This window comes from Neofelis nebulosa, chromosome 13 (assembly GCF_028018385.1).
Source record: "Neofelis nebulosa isolate mNeoNeb1 chromosome 13, mNeoNeb1.pri, whole genome shotgun sequence".
Taxonomy (NCBI): Eukaryota; Metazoa; Chordata; class Mammalia; order Carnivora; family Felidae; genus Neofelis; species Neofelis nebulosa.
The window spans coordinates 83035880-83056881 of record NC_080794.1 but is presented as its reverse complement, the minus strand read 5'-3'; the positions used below and the strand labels follow the sequence as shown (position 1 = coordinate 83056881).

General features: G+C 55.2%; 1 protein-coding gene across 1 annotated transcript in view; it reads right to left on the bottom strand.

The window, feature by feature from the left end:
* Positions 1-19200, bottom strand: part of HTRA1 (HtrA serine peptidase 1) — a 52161-nt gene extending 32961 nt beyond the window's left edge. The window contains exon 1 of the mRNA XM_058698001.1: positions 18617-19200. Within this exon, the coding sequence (XP_058553984.1) occupies positions 18617-19109 (493 nt within the window). The 5' untranslated portion in view covers positions 19110-19200. The remainder of the gene's footprint in view (positions 1-18616) is intronic.
* Positions 19201-21002: the final 1802 nt, after the last annotated feature.

The window sequence follows — 21002 nt, the reverse complement described above, 5'->3', positions numbered from 1 at the left end:
GTCCGAGCCTCAGTCTCCCGTTCTGCATCCTGAAGATAGTATCACCTCGTCCAGATGGTGGGGAGTCCAAAGCGACAGTGCCCACAAAGCCTGCCCTCAAGGCCATTATCATCTCCCAGCTCTCAGCCTGCGTACCACCCAGGTGCATTTCGGGGCTCCCAAGCGCCTCCTCCCACACTCCTAAGACTTCTCAGAATCCCGTTTCTGCATTCTAATTCAGGCATGCCCGGCCCGTTTTCAGTGTCGCCCCCGAAATGACGGTTACCACCTGGGGGGTGTGAACTTCCGGCAGGACCCCCACGCTGGTCTGCATCTCCCGAGCACAGCTCCCCACTGCCCTGATTCCCCAACTCGCTCTCCCAGGACCCCTTGAGATACACCCTCCGCTGCTGCAAACTTCTCACCAGCCTCCGGGCCCACTACGCTCCACCCCACCGACCCCTGCACTCACCCTATTTTCCTTCCTGCCTGGAATCCTCATTCTCCTCCCATACAGCTGGGCCAGTCCCACCCAACCTCTAAATGTTCCTGCAAGCCTCTAAGGTGAATCCCATGCCCGGTCTCCGGAAAGATGGAAAAATGAAGGATGTGAGACGTAAGGCCGAGAGGCGAAGCATGTTGCTCACGTCCTGGGAGCTGGCAGGTGGCACGGGCGGGAAGCTTCCCCCTGTGCTCTGCTGCCGTAGCCTCCCTTCCAGGCGCCGGCCCCTTCCCTCGGCCTCCAGCCCCCTGCGGCCCCGTGACTGTGGGAAAAGGCTTCCCACTTCGTGCCTGAGAGCTCAGGGCCAGGACTCGGGACTAACAATCCAGCCTCGGCCTCCAACAAGAACAACCGCGCCTTCCAGTTTCGCGAGAGAATCGACAAGTAGAGCTAATTTGGAAAACAGAACACAGTGTATTCGAGGGAAAAGAAATGAATCCCCCTTTATTCACAGGGAACAGCATGTTCCCAAAATTCAAACCAGTTGCAAGAGGAGATTGATCAAACCACGGGCATTTTAATGCCCTGTCCTACATTCAGGACCGGAGAGGCGACGCGCAGGGCCCTGTGCAAAACGAAACTGCGGGGGCTCCTTGCTCCAGAATTATCGAGAAGTCCAAGACGGTGGCCACGGGGCGTTAACCCGGGTGTGGGGTCCGTCGGAGCACGGACTGCACGAGAGGCATGCCCATGACGCCGGGCCTGTCTGCATTTCATTTCATTTGATTTAAAACCCAAAGTGCAGAAGTACTGAGAGGCAGCACCCGCTGCCCTGGAGCTGATGGAGATACTGAGTCTGGCAGAGCCCAGGAGCCCACAGGCAGCCGTCAGGGGTGACGGGCGCTCCGTGTGCCGGGAGGCGGGCACTCCCGTTCCGTGGTGCAACGTGCCGGGCACGCCTCACACGTGGGTGAGACAAGTACGCAACCACAGGCAAGGCCCTGGAGCTGAAGGTTCCTCAACTTTAAAATAAGGAGGCGCGGGGTCACCGGGTGGGGCTCAGTCAGTGAAGCATCCGTCTGTTGGTTTCGGCTCAGATCATGATCTCACACTTCGTGAGTTCGAGCCCAGCATCCGGCTGCGTACTGACGGTGCGGAGCCTGCTTGGGATTCTCTCTCCCTCTCTCTCTCTGCCCCTCCCCTGCTCTCTCTCTCTCTCTCAAAACTAAATAGAGTTTTAAAAAGATAATAAAATAAGGAGGCTCAACTGGGTGGCTTCCAAGGTCCCTCCCAGCTCCCAAGGAGAAAGGGAAGAAATCCCTTGTGATGTGTCACCTGATTGCTTCCACTTTAAGTGCCACCAAAGGTACCGGTCCTTTCAAGCCTACAAATCCCAGCACAGACCAGCTCCAACAATCGGCAGGACGCAGGGGAAAAGACGAAATGTGAAGAGAGACGCTCAGCCAACAGGGCCAGAGTTGGCCAGAGCCTTCTCTGCCAAGGGACCGCGGGAGGGCAGGCGGGGATAGCTGGCCCTCCTCCGTTCGCCCCTGCTTCCCTCAAGCTTCCGGTCCAGCCTTTCTCTTCCTTCTGTCACACGGGCCTGGGCACAAGTGACAAAAGAAACGAAGTCCTTTCAAAGGCAAGGGCACAAAACGCACCATGCAGAGGTCGGAGATGAAGGCCAGAGGAAAGCCTGTTCCCGTGTTCACCTGAAGGGACACCCCGGGCCCCGGGCCAGGTGATGACCAGGAGAAGTAATCACCCCTGAGACACCAGCTTGGACCCACCATGCTCTAGATTCAAGGCCAGCCCCAAAGCCTGGGGAAATGTACTCTGGCCACCAGCAGAGGCACTTCCAGCCAGGCTCCCACGGGCTCAGAAACCGTCAGTCGGCCCCCAGTGGGGTGTCATGAAACGTTTCAATAGTCTTTAGGAATGGCTCAGTTGCTTGCGGGGTCTGGGACACACTCTCAGCTGTCATCAGCCACCCTCTCACAGCCCCAACGCTCGAACAGGAGCCCCCCACCCCATATGAGTTCCAGCCTCTGGAGCCCCCTTCCTCCAAGTAGCAGCCACAATTCAGGCTGACGATCCAGGGACACCCCCAGAATGTATTGCCAGGGGGCTGCATGCTGAAGGCTGGCCTCTTTTTCACCTTTTGATGGTCCCAGGGGCACATCTGAACTTTTCTTCGTCCCTAGCACGGCTAGATGAAGAGTAACTACCAAGAGGCTGCTTGCTGGGTAAATAAATCCGGGCTCAAATCCAGAGGGGACCTGCAGGAGGAAATTCCACTCCTGGCACATCACCTGCACATGCCCGGGGCCTGCTCTCCCACCTGCTCTGTCCTGCTCACAGTCTGGCACCTTCACAGAGAGGCCAAGTGGAGCCTGGACAGGGGGAGGTGGGGGGGGGGGGGGGGGTGGGTAGCACACGCAGTCAGGATCCAAAGCTTGTCCCACCGATGCTCCTCCTACTTCCCCAGCGCTGCACTGCCCTGCGCCCAAGGTCCCCGCACTTCTGATGGGGTGAGGACATCAATCTCAGACAAAACAAAGCAGAGAATGAGAGGGCTGCAGCCAAGGCCAACACATATGAGGGGCCTGCCATGGCCCGACGCTATGATGGCGGGGACACTGTGCTTTTGCTCAATGACGGGTCCCCCCGCCACCCTGCTTGCCACATCAGACTTTTTTTTTTTTTTTTTTTTTAAAGTGGGCTTCACCCAACGCGGGGCTTGAACTCATGACCCTGACATCAAGAGCTGAGCTGAGATCAAGAGTCGGATGCCTCACCAACTGAGCCACCCAGGTGCCCCAACACATCAGGGTCTTTTGATGTCAGCATTGGAACTGGGCTCCACAACTCTGCCGAGTGCGGGCACCTGAAGCAGGAGAGGGCCACCTGTTCCCACTTGGGTAGGGGCGTGGAGACGGGACCAGGAAGCAGGCGGTTAACTAACCTGACACCGTGCAGCTGGGAGAGGTGCTGGTCCACATTCAGGGAGGGCAAGGGGGATGATTTTTCACTAAGAAAAGCTCTCTTTGTGAGGTTGCATGATGAATTCAAGAATGACTGTGAGAGGGGTGGGAGAGGCCAGACCAGCCAAGGGGGGGAGACAGAGAAGCAGCAGGCTGCATTACAGGAGCCAGACGGCGGGCGGGCCGAGAAACAGAAGGAGGCTTCCTCGCCTTGCAGTGAACTTTCACTACTTTCTCCCTGAGGGTCAGCAGAGAATCAATTTAAAAAAGAATTTTTTTTAACGTTTATTTATTTTTGAGACAGAGAGAGACAGAGCATGAACGGGGGAGGGTCACAGAGAGGGAGACACAGAATCTGAAACAGGCTCCAGGCTCTGAGCCGTCAGCACAGAGCCCGACGCGGGGCTCGAACCCACCGACCGCGAGATCGTGACCTGAGCCGAAGTCGGACGTTTAACCGACCGAGCCACCCAGGCGCCCCCAGAGAATCAATTTAAACAGGTTCCTAATGGGTAATGAGTCACGATGTGCAAAGGGAATGGGGCCTCCTGTTTGCAAGCGGCTTGCCTGGGAGGAGAAGAAGCATAACCCAGTGGAGGCAGCAAAGATGCCCCGAAAAACTCATTTTCTCCACGTTTTCAGTTTGAGCGACTGCGATCTGTCTGTCCCACTCCATTAAATTCCAAGTAAGCTTGTCAGGAACAGCTCCAACCCAGAGGCTGGCCCAGCGCTGGTCTGGGGTGTGGAGGCAGCAGAAACAGAAGCGAGACTTTGCACATTCCGGGAAACCAGACCCCCATTCTAATCAGTGCTGTGACTGCAAATTCCAGGACGCTGGGGGCCTGACGCAGAGGGGCCCCTGCACAACGAGGTTGCTCTGAACCTTGCAGAGAAAAATGCCCAGGAGGGAGACAGGTATCACTTGGCTGTGGCCACGGCAGCAGAGGGTGAGGTCTAAAATAAACTTGAAAATCCTGTGCATCATCAGGGCCACCGTCTGCAAATCTAAGGAAGAAGGAAACGGAAGACACAGTTCTGGAGTCAAACTTCTCAAGGCCAAAGGCCCTTGGACCCCTCCTTGTTAAAATAAACTGAATTCACGGGGCGCCTGGTTGGCTGGGCTTCTGACTTCGGCTCAGGGCATGATCTCACGGTTCGTGGGTTCGAGCCCCGCATCAGGCTCTCTGCTGTCAGTGCAGAGCCCGCTTCGGATCCTGTGTCCACCCCCCCCCCCCCGCCCCCTCTGCCTCTCTATCCCTACCCTGGCCGATCCTGCACACTCTCCCTCTCTCTCTCTAAAATAAATTTAAAAACATTTTTAAAAGTCATAAAAAAAATAATAATACACTGAATTCACAAGGAGCCAGTTATTATTACTATTTTTTTTTTTAAGGTTGCATGATGCACTCCCATGCTCCCTGTCTTCTGCACAGAAATAAAGAAATGAAATTCAGGAGAGTCCGGGGTGACCTATTTCTCTCCTCATAATGAAGAAAGGAGGAAGAGGAGGCGGAGCCTGGGAGCCTGGCCTCAATTTCCAGCCCACACTGGCGCTTCCAAATGCTGGCAGCCCCCCTTTCCGGCACAGTCTCCCAGACGGCCGAGGGTGGGAAAAGCTCGCCTGACGCCAGCCCTCAGACCGCGAAGGTGCCCCCCAGCCCCACGGGGCCCTGAGCACGGAGCCGCCTGCAGAGGCCGGGCAGCAGATGATGCAGGGGTAAGGCGAGGGGCGCGCACACTCTGACCCTGCCCCAGACAAGCCTGAGCCCGAGCCCGCCTCTCCCGACCAACAACGGGCTCTGGGGGTGGGGGGGCACCTGGCCAGTTGGCTGCAAACCCCTAAACGTGCCGTCACTCACAAGGGCGGCTCGCTGTTGCGGCTTCAACTTTACTAGCAAAGAGGTGCCTTTTCCAGAACAACGTGTCTATGTTTTCATGGCGCCTGTCATTGATCATGACTTTTCGGTTTCATCGGCCAAAAAAAAAAAAAGCCCTTCCCTGCGCACCGCGGTGAATGCTCGGGTCTGGTCGGTACTGCAGCCTCTGACAATCTTTCCCGACCTATTATTGTCCGTGCTGGGGGAAAAGGGTCCGATCCATTCCACCGCACGATTTTCTTCCCCCCCCCCCCCCCGAAGTCTCCTGAATGCCCAGCATGATGTGTCTTTTATTACCTTCAGGGAAACGGCTGACCGCTCAGTTCACAAAAACACTATTAATGTTCCTCTTGATAAGCATCTGGCTCCGGTCTTGACCTTCCCAGATTTCTCATTTGGGTTTTCTTCCTGCTCCGACTGCTCCTACTTGTTATGTCTGGAGCGGCCAGGGCAGCTCTGCCTCCGTAAGCAGTGGGGCTGGGAGGCGACCGCGGAGTTGCTCAAGGGCCCCCCCCCCCCCCCCCCCCCCCGAACGCACTCCTCAGCGGTCATGGTTCCCCTCCCACGGCCCCCTGGTGGAGGAGGGTGGGCCTGGGAGCCAGGGGAAACCGGGAAGGCACAGGGAGGGATGTGACTGTGAACCAAGGCCCTCCATCCAGGAAGGGGACAGTTCCTCCCAGGAAGTACCCCATACCCATCTGTGATGAGACCGATACAAGGAGGAGAAGGAGGGTAACTTAGGAAACCGAGACAGAAGCCACGGGGAATCTCTGGCTCAAGGAAGAAGTGAAAAGTGGGGCCTGAGACCCGAGACAAGCCACTTCCCCTCTCTGGGCCTCAGTTACCTCAGCAGTAAGATGATGAGGGGGTGGGCTAGACCATTTCCGACATCCTTTCCAGCTCCCAACAAAGTTATATGATCTAATAAATCTGAGAAGTGCATTTCCTGATCTCTTCCTGTCAGCATATAATTCCCATCCATATAGAATATTCCCGGTTTCCTTTAAGAGACAAAACAGATGAACATAGGGGAAAGGAAGGAAAATACTATAAAAAACAGAGGGGGAGACAAACCCTAAGAGACCCAACAAACTGAGGGTTGCTGGAGGGGCTGTGGGAGGGAGGATGGGCTAAATGGGTCAGGGGCATTAAGGAATCTACTCCTGAAATCATTGTTGCACTATATGCTAACTAATTTGGATGTAAATTTTAAAAAATAGAATTAAAAAAAAACAAACAGAGGCAGGCAAACCATAAGAGACTCTTAAATACAGAGAACAAACTGAGGGCTGCTGGAGGGGTGTTGGGTGGGGGGATGGGCTAAATGGGGGATGGGCATTAAGGAGGGCACTTGGGATGAGCACTGGGTGTCATATGTAAGTCATGAATCACTGGGTTCTACTCCTGAAACCATCACTAACTACACTGTATGTTAAATAACTTGAATTTAAATAAATTAAAAAATACATATATTGCTGTTTTCAATCCTGGCTTCCTGTGTCACGTGCTCTGGTTTCTTCCAATAGAACAAGCCAGGGCCACCTCAACATTTCAGACTTTCAACGTGACTTTCCCGGCTGGGATTAGGACTCCCCGTCAGGGAGAATCGATACAATACAAAGTCTGGCCTTCCTATATCCACACAAGAGAGTCTGATGTGACCATAGAATGGACTAAGGCACCGGCACATGCTACAATGTGAATGAGCCTTGAAAACATTATGCTAAGTGAAAGAAACCAGTCACCAAAAACCACATGGGGTGCAATTCCATTAGTAGGAGATGTCCAGAACAGGCAAATCCAGAGAGACAGAAAGCAGATTTAGTGGTTGCCTAGGACTGGATAGAGGGAAAGTATGGAGTGTGTGCTGATGGGCACTGGGTTTCTTTTTTTTTTTCTTTCTTACGTTTATTTAGTTTTGAGAGAGAGAGAGACGGCACGGAAGGGGCGGGGGGGGGGGGAGGGGGGGGGGGGACAGAGAATCCAAAGCTGATTCCACACTGACAGCAGTGAGCCTGATGTGGGGGCTCGAACCCACGAACCGTGAGATCATGACCTGAGCCGAAGTCGGACGTTCAACCGACCGAGCCACCCAGGTGCCCCTGGGTACTGGGTTTCCTTTGGGAGTGATGAAAATGTTATAGAATTCAACCACGGTGATAACTGCACCCCTCTGAGAATATACAGAAACTGTGAACCACACACTTTAAAAGGGTCAATTTCATGGCATGCGAATTACGCCTCAGTACAACTACAATAAAAAAGAAAAAAATGTCATTTGTACCTTTTTAACTCTTTTAATGGGGCTACTAGAAAGGTGGATTTTATCTACGTGGCTCATGTCATATTTCTGTGTGTACAAAACGTTTTGAATAAACATATTCTTCCCTTTGCAAAACAAACAAAAACATCCTGGCCTCCTCCTGCATCCTGGGCAGAACTGGATTATCTGGGAGGCTCAGTGCAGAGAGGCCTGGGCTGGGTGTCCAGGGACTCAAGTCCTCGGTCACAGCCTGGGTTGTGACCTCGGACCTTCACATGCCCTGGCTGGTCCTGGCTCCTCACTGAAAACAGTAGGCTCAGATAAGATGACCTAACAAACACAGGACCGCTTCCAGGTCAGACAGTCTGGGATCACAACTCTATCACTGGGTAAAAACCAAATTTTTGAAGTGTTCACTCTACCCCAAACATTGATTATCTCTTAAAAGCATCCACCTGAAAATAAAAATAACTTAAAGACCAGGGTGCCTGGGTGGCTCAGTCGGTTAAGCGTCCGACTTTGGCTCAGGTCATGATCTCACGGTTCGTGAGTTCGAGCCCCGTATCGCGCTCTGTGCTGACGGCTCAGAGCCTGGACCCCGCTTTGGATTCTGTGTCTCCTTCTCTCTCTGCCCCTCCCCTGCTCATGCTCTATGTCACTCTCAAAAATAAATAAACATTATAAATAAATAAATAAATAAATAAATAAATAAATAAATAAATAACTGAAAGACCAACCAGGTGATGTATTCAGTGAACAGAATGACTCATTTGGCATCATCCTGTTCCATTTATCTTAAAGGTTTTCTTTTAGGGGAATTTCTTGTTGCCCGTCTCAACTTTCAGTGACTTAAGACGCTGCTAATTCTACAGCTGATGGCAACGAACACGGGTACAACCCTCTAGGAAGACAACTTGGCAATATACACCGAGGGGCATTAAAAAAGCCTTATTCCATCCAGTCGTCGCACTTCTTAATATCTGCCCTGGGGAATAGCCCTAGATACTAAAGTAACCAAGAGCATGAAAATGTTCATTTCAGTATCCCCTGCCACAGCAACCACAGCTCAAACAGACACAAAGCGGGGACTCGGTAACCAGACGCTGGTAATGCTTGGGACAGAAATGATGGAGATGCCAAACTGTGGCTTTTTTTGCCAGTTTTCTTTATTCGCGATGTAATGAGACTATATTTATAATTTTTAAAAACTGATACGGTAAAATGTGTCACCAAATGTATGAATTCATGTCCTGAGACGTCTACAGAGTCCAGTAAAAGAAATAAAAAGGAAAAAGAGCCTTGATGCTAAAAGAGGGAAAACTTGGTATAGTCATCTCAAAGAAAATCTAACCGCGGCTTAAAAGACAAGGAAGCATCTCAGCCCCGATTTATCTGGCGTGTCCACCATGATATTTGTACTGGTTTTTTTTTTTTTCTTTCCCCTCAGCGAGAGCACTATAATTATAGTTCAGACGCATTAATAATATGTGCTTAGAACTCTTGAGAGGAGAAATCAGTCATTACGTGCATGGCTTTGGGGTCATCTTCCAACTGAAAGAGATCATTCTTTTGGAGGGGAGATCATTTGGGGGGGGGGGGGCAGTTATCTTTAGCATCATTTTGGGAGACTAAGCCAAAGTACCCACTGCTTCTCAGCCTCATGGAAAAATCATGTGGATGGACCCTGTCTTCTCCCAAACACCCACTTGCTTCCAGCAGGAAGGTGTGGTTGACGTGGGAAGGGCCTCAGGATGGAGTCCACACTGGCTCCCCACTGATGAGCTGGGCAGCTCGTGAGTCATGTTCCCCTTAGGTGCCCGTTTCCCCATCTGTAAAGGGAAGGGTTGGCCTACGAGACCTGCAAGGCCCTTCCACACTCAGGCTGCACGCTCTGGGATTCGGTCCTCTCTACAAGGCACTCGGGGACTATGGCCAGCCCTCTGAAGCGAAGGAGTTGTTCTTGTCCACAAAACCCCAGAAAACATGAAAATGAGGTGCGGCCGTGGTCAGAGATGGGCTGTGGAAGCCCACAGTATTTTTCAGAGGACGAAGGACTGTCTGGCTGGCCAGTGATGGGCATTCCGAGGAAATGGCTGTGTCTGAGAACACCGCAGAACCACTCCCCCCCCCCCAAACACACACACACACACACACACACACACACACACACACACGAAGAAATCAGGGCACACGGGTCCTTTCTCGACGGTCTCCAATCCTTGCCCTTCCTCCTGTGCCTTCTGTGCTGTTATCAGACTTCTGGGTTTCTCCGGTGAGAGCTGAACCCATACTGGGCTCTAGTTTTCAGAACCAAAAATGTCCAAAGTGTCAGATCTTGGAATACGGATTCATGCATTTGATGAAGTTCTCCAGCAATCTCAAGCTGGAGAACCTCAATTCAGGCCACTTCTTGGCCAGCAGATGTCCGACAGAAAGTCAGCCTGAGGAACTCGGAACGCACGCCACAGGCTCCCTGGAGGCACAGTGGAGATGGCAGTGTGCTCGGTACAATTAATTCCCAATTCCTAGTGGTTTGAGCCAAAGTGTTCTTCCCTTAAGAGCTGATGGTAGTGGACTTGGCCTTTGGCTTCCCTGAAACAGAGCATCAGTGCTTACGAATAATTCAGTCGCCCTGGCCAAGGGCTATCGTGTCTCAGTGGGATGGGGGGACACGCCCAGAGGAGACCCATGTCCTAAACACACAGGAAGCATATTACTTTTTCCACCCTTCTGGCTCCACCGCTTGGTGCTGGTTGTACCAGGAGCCCCGGAAGAGTCCGGAAGTGCCAGTTCAGGGCCCTAACTCCTTGCAGGTGCAATGCTCCAGGACTCCCAGATGACCACACAGCTTCACAGCCACTCTCTCCTCTGACTCTCACAGTGTCCCTCTGAGGTCTCCTAGGCAGCATCGTTATCCCCATATTACAGATGAGGAAACTGAGGCTGCAGGGAGTTCGGAACTCCCCCCAAAGGTCCAAGCAAGTACGAGAACCCAGGTCTCCTGACACCAGGAGGTCACAAAGGAGACAGCGGGTCAGGGCTTTGGAGCACACTCAGGAGACTTTGCCACACCTGTCTCGCGAACTGACAGACCAAGCAGGCCAAAAATCAGTCAGGCCAGGGTTGACCTGAACAGCACTATCAGTCCACTAGACCTAGTTGGCATGTATAAAACACTCCATCCAACAACCACAGCAGAATATTCTGCTGTTCACATGGAACACTCGCCAAGACAGGCCACATTCCAGACCAGAATACACACCCTACCAAACTTAAAAGAACAGAAATCATACCAAGTATGTTCTCAGACCACAGTGGAACTGAACTAGAAATCGAGAACAGAAAAGATCGCTGGAAACCGCCCCCCCCCCCCCGCCCCGCCAATACTTAGAGATTCAGTAACAGTCTTCTAAGTAACACTTGAGGCAAAGAAGTCTTGAGGCGCCTGGGTGGCTCAGTCGGATAAGCGTCCAACTTCGGCTCAGGTCATGATCTCACTGCTCGTGAGTTCAATCCCCACATCGGACTTTCCGCTCTCGGCGCAGGGCCCGCTTCGGACCCTCTGTCTCCCTCTCTCTCTGCCCCTACCTACCCCACTTGTACTCTCTCTCTCTCTCTCAAAAATAAATTAAAAACATGGATAAAAAAGAAGTCTCAAAATGGTTTGGGAGTAAGACAGAGTTGGGTCCCAGTCCCAGCCCTGCTTCGTCCTGCCAGGGAGCCTTGGTCAGTTACAACCTACTGCTTGGAGCCTCCTCTTGTTCCCTGAGCCGGGAAGCGAGGACAATGCCATTCCCTCCCTGGGTGGCCCTAGTGGCCAAGGAGGCAGCAGGCCCCTAACTCAGGGTGCACAGTGTCCCCTCCCAGAGCGCACCCAGCGGCAGTAGCTCTTTGGGGGGGGGTCACTGTTTCTCCAGGGCTGTGACCCACCACCCGGCCGTCCCGGGGTCCCTGGGCCCCCCGGCTAGCTCACTCTGCCGGAGAAAGCCAGACGTGACCGCCGGACGCTGAGCCTTCTCTCCTCCGTATCTGGCTGGCAGCCGCCTGCCTGGGCAGCCCCAACTAGCAGAACTCTGTGTCCATCCATCCCCACCAAGTGGTGACTGCCACCTGGAATAGTGGCACCGAAGACAGGGCTTCTCCCAGTCACGGGGTGCAAGATGACTCAAGTGCTAAATGAGCTGGTGAAATCTCACCCGAGACTATGTGAAAGGGAACCGTCCCGCGAACCTCGCCAAACCCTGAGAAGAAAACAGCTCGTCACACACACAGGCCCACCGTCTTCTTCTCAAGATCTGATTGCACAACTAATGAAAAACACAAGCCTCTGACTCACTTAGGGTCTATTCAAATCCGAAAACTATCAAACATTCCAGCCACAGCAACGTGCCCTCCGAAACCACCATGTGCCCAAGGGCGCAGGATCAGCCCCCGGTGAGGGAGTGGGCCACTGTCACGTGATGCTGGGGAGGCCCGTGTTCACGCAATGCGCTTACTTGACAATTTGTCCCAGGAATCTCAAATAATAGGCTACCCGGTAGGCTCCCACACTTAGATGTGGCAAATCTTTCCATGTGAGACGCTCCCAAAACAAGGATTATTGGGGCGCCTGGGTGGCGCAGTCGGTGAAGCGTCCGACTTCGGCTCAGGTCACGATCTCGCGGTCCGTGAGTTCGAGCCCCGCGTCGGGCTCTGGGCCGACGGCTCGGAGCCTGGAGCCTGTTTCCGATTCTGTGTCTCCCTCTCTCTCTGCCCCTCCCCCGTTCATGCTCTGTCTCTCTCTGTCCCAAAAATAAATAAAAAACGTTGAAAAAAAAAAACAAAAACAAGGATTATTCAGGAAGCTCTCAGGGCTTCTAAACACTGCCATCTCCTGAGCGTCACAAAGTCCCTCCAGGCAGGGTTAACAAGGGGACATCTGTAAAAGCTCAGGTGTCCCAGCTCTTCACTCAAGAGAAGTCACACAGGGGCGCCTAGTGGCTCAGACGGTTAAGCGTCCGACTTTGGCTCAGATCATGATCTCCCTGCAGGTGGGTGCAAGCCCCACATCGGGCTCTGTGCTGACAGCTGGGAGCCCGGAACCTGCTTCGGATTCTGTGTCTCCCTTTTTCTCTGCCCCTCCCCCACTCATTCTCACGCTCTCTCTCTCTCTCTCAAAACTAAATAGGAAGGAAGGAAGGAAGGAAGGAAGGAAGGAAGGAAGGAAGGAAGGAAGGAAGAAAGGAAGAAAGGAAGAAAGGAAGAAAGGAAGAAAGAAGGAAGGAAGTAGAGAGAAAGAAAGAAAAGTCACACACTTGTCAAATGATACATAGGCAAGGACCAGGGGGTTCACAGGGTAACAGGGACAGTGGCGTCTGAGTCCCTCTGCCCAGAGAAACTTTCAAACATATTTACTGGCAAATTCCAAGTCAGCTTCCAGGACACATGTCCCCCACCACCTTCCTTCTCTGCGAAGCCTTCTGCAACCCACCTGCCCACGTCATCCCCAGGAAGACACGATCCTTACAGCACTCCCCCCGCCGAGCTGACTCCCTGTTAGATGTCTCAAAAATGATGACTGTTTCTATTATTACAGCTAATGCTGATTGGGTCCTAGTAACGCAGCAGGTACACTTCTAAGCACTTCATATAATTCGAAGCTTCCACCCCCCAGCAACCCAAGGACATATGTACGCAGGTACTATTGTTTTTATTATTATTCCACTGATGAGGAAACTGAGGCTTACAGAGATTACGTCACACACACGAAGTCCCACGTTTAGAAAGTGCTGCTCCGACTCCTGAGGCCGGGTATCGCGTGATCCAGCACGAAGTCCTTGAGATCGTGGGCTGCTAGCCTTACTCCCTTCGACCCCCTTCTGAGTACACAGTAGGTGTTCCATAAATGCTCTGAAGAAACTTAGAAATAGAATCCACGTCACTAATTCCAAATGCTAAACTCTGTACCCTCTGAGCAGCAAGTGGCCTGGCCTCTTCGCTGCCAGTCATTTCCGTCTGGTGCTGTGTTATCCTAGCTGGTGACCATCGGTGGCTCTAGACACATGTCACCCAGCAGCACTGGGTCACACCAACTTCCCTATCGCTGATGTTAATTCTATCTCCCTTTCTTTCTTTGCCTTCTTGCCTCCTTTCTTGCCTGCCAGCCTGCCTGCCTGCCTGCCTGCCTGCCTGCCTGCCTTCCCTTTTTCCTTCTTCTTTAATGGCAAGGAAGGTGGGAAAGAAAGATGAAATGACTCAAGAAGGATCCCACTCCAGCCCAGCCGTGGGGCCTCTGGGAAAAGCAGGGAGAGGCACCAGGTTCACTGGAGCTCACATCTCAGGGGTGGGCATGTCACCACGATGGTCAACCAGGGATTTTCCCCAGCCAGCAAAAGCTAACGTACAAGGGAACCAGGCCCAAGATGGGCCACGTGACCACAGGTTTTTAGATTAGTTTTCTTACAAGAATCACAGACCATTCCAGCTAGAAGGGACCTCAGAGATCATCTGGCCCAATCCCCTCATTGCTGAGGCTCTGAGATGTCAGGGGCTGGTCACCTGGGTGAGGTAACAGTCTAGGAAGGGTCAGAGCCAGGGGCCAGCCCGCCAGTCCCTCCACACCAGCTGGCCTTCCGAGGAACCCTCAGCCGCTGCCAAGCTTGATTTCTTCTTCAAACTAAGCCTGACCAGAGCTATTTATTCACTTGATATACAGGCCCATGGAAAGTCTGATCTCTCAATCCAAGGCACGAAACAGTGTCCAGGATCACACAACTCCAAATGGACTCAGAATCCAGCCCCGCAGTCCGGAGGCTGTCGGCCGCCTGACCACAGTTAGCTCATGGTCCCCACCAGAATCGCTTACTGAATGCGGTTATTTTAAGCTCTAATGCAACCTATTTACAGCTCTTCTGGATGGAATGAAATAACTCAAACGCTTGGCTTTCGATACTGTTAACGTACTAATTTTGTGAAACTTTAATATTTTAACTCTTTAGCAAAACCGACAAGAGAATAAAGGCAAATAACCAACCGGAGAGAGCAAAGCCTTCTAAACCGTGGAAAAGACAGTTCTTCTTCCAAGCTGGTGGCTCTTTACCAGGAATGCACAGCCAGGCTCCACCTCATCGGGGGGGGGGGGGGGGGGAGGAGAGATTTGGGGGGCCGGGGGGGGGGGGACGGCGATGTTGGGACCAGGACCAGAACGAGGACAGGAGAGCTCCAGGCTTGTCTGGGCTGCTGTTTGAGGTGGGGTGGGCTCTCCTGGGGTGGGTACTAGGGGTAGAAACGGAGTAGCCTGCTGCTTTGAGAAGTCTTTTTCAGGCCTCTTTCCTGGCTTCTCGTCCATTTTTAGCAGAGATCTGTAGTGCTGGCTAGTCTTTTGCAATGTCTGGGAATCCAGAGGGGACTTTCTCTCCCCAACAGCAGTCTGGGGCCGACGGTTCTGGTTTGGATACATCTTTCTTCCAGCCCCTTCTGTTCTTTTGCTTTTCTGTAGCAAAAGTTGCACTGACGGCAACTGGGGCAACCATGTCCTCCAACTCTCGTGCCTGTGGAATGAGAGCTGGGAGGTGTCCTACATTTCATCTCAAGGCCATGGCCATCTGGAGCACTGTTTATTCCAGCTATTAGCCGCGGCTTAGCTGGAGCTGGCTTATAATCTTAGTTTCTCTGTCAACAGCACAGCATGGTGATTATGAATGCGCCCTGGACCAGATGCATGGGTTCAAGTCCTGGACAAGGAACTTCTCTGTGACTCTGTCTCCCAGTTGGGACACAGGGAAGATTAGAGCACACTCCTCACACGATTCTAGGAGGGTCAAATGGGTTGACGCATGCCTGGCACAGAATAAGCCCTAAATATATGTTAGCCTTTATTATTATACTGTTATATCACTTGCAATTCCTTTCTCTGTTATAATTTCCTGACAGCAGCGAATTTTTGCTTTAAATGAATCCAAGCTGCTAGTGGTGAAAGATGAGAGATCTTTGTTCTCATACTTGGACACTTTCCCATCCAAACCCTGACAGCAGCATTGAGATTTTTTTTTTTAATATTTTTTTAATGTTTATTTATTTTTGAGACAGAGAGAGACAGAGCATGAACGGGGGAGGGTCAGAGAGAGAGGGGGACACAGAATCGGAAGCAGGTTCCAGGCTCCGAGCTGTCAGCACAGAGCCCCACGCGGGGCTCGAACCCACCGACCACGAGATCATGACCTGAGCTGAAGTCGGCCGCTTAACCGACTGAGCCACCCCGGTGCCCCGAGACTTCTGAAATAGATGATTTGCCTTCACCTCCAGAACCATTTTTAGGAGACGCTGTCTGAACTCTTCGTTAAACAGCTTACAGATAAAAGTGCTTTCTTTTCAGTGGTGACACGTTCCCCCATCCAACCATCCACCATGACCCTAAAGAGCCGCTCAACTCAGGGCCCGCTGGTCTGCGGGCGTTTCCTCCTGGCTCCCCGCTCGCTCTCCGCTCCAGACAAACCCTCCAGAGGATCTCGGAGATCATGGAGCCCGCTCCTGTCTCGGGAGCTGCTTCCCCACATCCGTGCACGGCTCCCTCCAACTCCAGGCCTCCCGCGATCACCCCAGCGAAAAGAGAGAGCATTCCCGCCAACCCTCTCGGCCAGAACTGGCTGCCAATTTCACCTCATTCAACAACGACGTCAAGTGACCTGCTTGCCGGCCGGGCTTCCACTGAATGAAGTCTTGGCTCCCAGGCTCCGGTCCGCAGAGGCACCTCTGGGAAGTCAAGGGCGGAGTGCTAGATGGCAGGAGTGGAGCGCGGGTGGGCAGCAGATGGGAAAAGCAAGGCCTTCCATTAGGGGAAGTCTGGATGGCCCTGTGTCTCAGGCACCTCCTATTTCCTGATGCATTCACTTATTCATTCATCACCTGCCCACATATCTACCGGGTGCCTCCCGTGTGCCAGGCAGAGAAGCACACGGCGTCTGACACACCGCAGCGCTCAAGAAATACTTGCAGAGAGAAGGGTGACAATAGCCTCGCCCCCTCTTGTCTCTCCCTCCTCTCAAGGCCGCCACCCACGCTCATCCTCCTGTGACTGTCCCCACGCCGGCTGTCTGGGAGCCTGCTGTGGGCCTGATGGCCCACGGACAAGGACCTGTTTCTCTCCACACGGCGACTATTAATGCCTCTGCCAACTGCGAAGCTCGCTAAGTGACTCCACGGGCAATAAATCAGGTGCTCAGACGGTGCCAATGACTCAAGACCCCGAGCAGTGAGACTACACGCAGGAACAGCTGGCTCGTCTTTGACAAAAATATGCCAGATGCTTTTTTCAATGTCGTCACCCCACACCCAGACTATTGCAGTGGCCCTCACTCCGCACCCTGGCGAGTTCTGCGCTCCGGTGCTAGGCGAGTCCTACGCTGGGATTTCTTTAAGCTGCCCCTGGTCCAAGAACATCCAAATACACAGCACAGCCGGCCTCTTCAGGCCCGGGACTCTGTGCCACCAGCCTGAGTCACTCTCGCTGCCCGCCCCTAATGTCCCCAGCCACACCGATCTATTCACCAGCTCCCAAGCAAGTTTCAGGCTTTGCCCAGACTGAGCAGGCCGCCCGGGATGCACTTCCCGGCCTTCCGGAAACTTCCGTCACCCTGTCTGACCTCTCTTTCTCAGCCTTGGGGTTGAGCACTAGGCTGGCACCAAGGAAGGCTGTCTGGGTTCAAATTCCAGCTGAGTGGCCGTGGGCAAGTAACTGAGCCTCAGTTCCCCTATCTGTGAAACGGGAATCTCACACCTGTGCACTGTCACAGCCATACCTCAGTCGCTGTTGGACCACTTCTCTCCGAGGGAAGTCTCCTGCCTACCCCCCTGGCTAGGCTCTTTCCTGAGGGCAGGCCGGGCTCCCTGCTCCTGTCTTGCTGGAATACACAACCTCCCAATTTCTCCTCCACGGCTCTGGCACCTTTCTCTGCGTGGGAGCCAACCTGTGCCAGGCCCTAGTTGGTCATGTTGGACCATATTTCTCCAAAGAAAATCTAGACCACTTCCTGGCGCTGGGCTCCCCTGCCTCCCTCCCTCTCCATGCACTGCCCGCGGTAGGAGGCTGCGGCCAAGTGCGCTGCCAAGCACAGCCGGCCCCGCTGGATTGGCCGCAGCTGAACTCCGTATTGTTTTTCCACATGGTCTCTCCGCCTGGAGAAGCATCCCTCTGGAAGGTCCCGCGAGAGAGACAATTTCCCCACCCTTCGCTGGGTCACCGGCACCTCCCCAGCCAGGACGGGTCTCGCTGAGCCAGAAATGATGCGAAAGTAAGGAGGAGGGGTTCACTTCTTCATCCCCAACCGCCTCCCCCACCCCTTCCCCGCCTCAGATTCCGCGATCCAAAGTTCCGTTCCGCTTATTTAAAAAAAAAAAAAAAAAAAAAAAAAAGCCACTTTCATTTTTGTAGGATTGGCTCAAAACACGGGAAGCAGGCAGGCGGCCACGCCGCTGCAAAGTCTGCGGGGCTCAAGCGGTGCCAACCCAGCGAGATCATCTGGGGGAACCGCGGAGCGGGCGGGAACACCGTTCCTTTCAAATACAAAGTTACGGGAAAGTTTTCCGGGACAGGATCCATAATAAGACGAACGCACGCTTAACTCTAAAGGCGCCAGGGGGGTGGGGGGCCGAATGCAGAGAAGTAGAAGGAAGGCAAAGCGACAGAAATGAGTCCTGGCGGTCCCGACGCCTCCGGCACAAGGCACCTTTCCCAATCCCTCTCAACTCTACGCGCACACTCCTGTCTCGTTTGTCCGTGTTCCCCCGGGGCGCTGTGGTGCCTCGCGGGGCACCCAGCAGCCGGCCAGCGGGCGGGACGCCCCGTCACCCTGGCCCGGGGCTGCCGCCCAGAGCGCGCGGGGCACCCGCCGGGCGCGGAGCTGGCCCCGGGCCGGGCGCAAAGCTTGGGTCCCCAGGGGGCCCGCGGAAAGTTCCCCCACCGGGGGTCCGGGGCCCGCCTCTCGCAGCAGGTGGGAGCCCCAACACCCCGCGACGCTTCGCCGCCCCTCGGCTCGCCCGGCGGGCCCGCCGGGGCCGGGATGGCGAGAGCGGGGAGCCCCGGGCGCGCAGGTACCTTGGCCGCAGGCGCCGCGCTGCAGGACGATGACCGGCGGCTGGTGCAGCCTCTCGGAGCGGCGGCTGGCGGCGCGCAGCTGGCACAGGTTGGCGTAGGTGTTGGCGTCGCTGCCGCACACCGGCTCGCTGCTGGCGCACACGCAGAGGCCGGCCTGCGAGCGCCGCCGCACCGTGGCCGAGGCGGGCACCCCGAAGGGCACCACGCACTGCAGCCCCTCGCCGCACGGGCCCTCCTGCAGGCCGCACGCCGCCCCCTCGGGCGCGCCGCACACCTCGCAGCAGCCGCACGCGTCGCGGACGCGGCCGCCGTCGCAGTGTGCCGGCGGCGGGGAGCAGCGCGCGGGCTCGCAGCGCTCCGGGCACCCGGCGGCGGCGGCGGCGGCAGGCGCCGAGCGTCCGGCCCGGGACGGCTGCGCCGGGGCGGGCGCCGCGAGCAGCAGCAGCAGCAGCAGCGGCGGCGGCGGGAGGCACGAGGCGCGCGGGGGCTGCATGGCGGCTCCGACGGCGGCGGCGGCGGCGGGCTGGGCGCGGGCCGGAGAGCGGCGCCGGGGAGAGCGCGGGAGGGACTAGGGGGAGCGGGTGCGAGTGCGCGCGGCCGCGCGGCCCAGCCCATTGGCCTCGCGGCGGTGACGAGCCGCCTTGGGGACGGGCACGGCGGCCGGCGGGGGGGGGGGGGGGTGCGGACGGGGGGCGGGCGGGCGGCTGCAGCGGGGACCGCCCGCGGCGGGGGCAGGGCGGGCGCGCCCGGGCACGGCGCGGCTCGCGGGGCGCGGGCGGGGCGGCGCGCGGGTCCGCCCTCTCGCGGGGCTCGGTGTCCGGCTCCGCGCGCCTCTCCCGCCCCTCCCGTCCGCGGGTTCTCGCACGCCCCTCGCCGGCCTAAAACTAAGAGGGAGACTCTGCGAAGGGGAACCTGCGGCGGCCCCGCGCGCGCGCGCGCGCGCGGGCCCGAGGAAGCTCCCCAGATTGCCGAGCCGGGGACCCGCTGGCCCTCGGTCATGCGCTCATGAGGAGGGGGGCGGGCACTTCCCTGGAATTGACCCCCGCGTCCCACACGCGCGACCGTGACCGCGGTCCCGGTGCAGCCTTGCGAGGAAGGCGGGGCTGGCGGAGAGCCCGCGGCCAGACCCACGGTGACGTGAAAAAAGCAAAGAGCCGAAGTAATTAGAGTACAATCACTCGCGTCAGATTCCTTTGGAAAGTTGTTACGGGTGGGAGGCGTGCTTGTACATGCACGGAATAGCTCCGGAGCGTAGACGCGAGAAGCTGGTAGCACCGGGGCGGGGGGTGTGTGGGAGTCCCGGGTGAGAGAGGGGCTTTGTAGCGCCTGGGTTTTTCACCACGTGCATGATTATCTCAAAACGTTGTTATTACCTACAGGAGTCCATCTTTGATCTTCCACCTGAGAGTCTTCGGTGCTTCCTTTGGGACAGATGCAAGTCAAGGCATCACCTGGAGGGGCAGGGGCGACTCCGGAGGTGGATCCGCGCGTCCCGGTGGCGCCAGGCCCTCGGGCGTCGGCCTCCGGGGCCGATACTCAGCAGATGGACAAAGCTTACACCTGAGGCCCCGGGAGGAGCCCGGTTCGCACCCGCCCCGCCCAGGCAGAGATGCCGAAGGAAGGACGGGCTGGCGGACTGGGAGCTCCGACCTTGGGGTGGAGTAGGTGTGGGAAGGGGCACAGGAGGCTTAGGGATTTTGCACTTTTGTTTTTTTTTTTTTTGTATTTGGGTGGTTCCCTTGTGCACGGGATGTTTTTCCAATAAAAATAGTTTTAAAAAGCAAAATCCAAATATTTATAACCGCCCCCGCCCAAAGCACCTCCCAAATGTGAGCCAATAGCATCCAGGATCCAGAGGGGTACCTGGGACCAAGAGTTGGGAAACAGGAGGTCCAGCAGCCTGGACTTCTAGAAGGACATTAGCACAGGATTTCCTAAAGCCACAATCTTCATCCTTGTGTAAAGGGAGACCTTGAGCCAGAATTCGCTCAGTCCCTGGATACTGGAGAGGGGCACAGCATTCTGATTAGGGGTGCTGAGCGCCTGGCTAGCTGTGATTACCCAAAAAGGGGGATGGGGGGGTGAGGGGAATAATTAGCAAAGTGGATCAGCCAATAAAGCGTCTCCCCACTGCAGCCCAGTGGGCAGATACGATAAACTTTGGCCTGCGGTAGTGACTTCTTTTCGTCCAATACTCTTGCTTTGCAGATGAGAGAGAAAACTGAGAGCCAGCAAGGGTAGTGTGACTCCCCCAGGGTCACACTACAAGAGTGATACAGCCAGGACCCCATCCTCCACCCTCCAGCCAAGCTGCGGGAGTGAAATAACTGAATAAAAATAAAACTGCATGATGGGTATGGGTCCTGGCTTTTTCCCTATCAGAGGC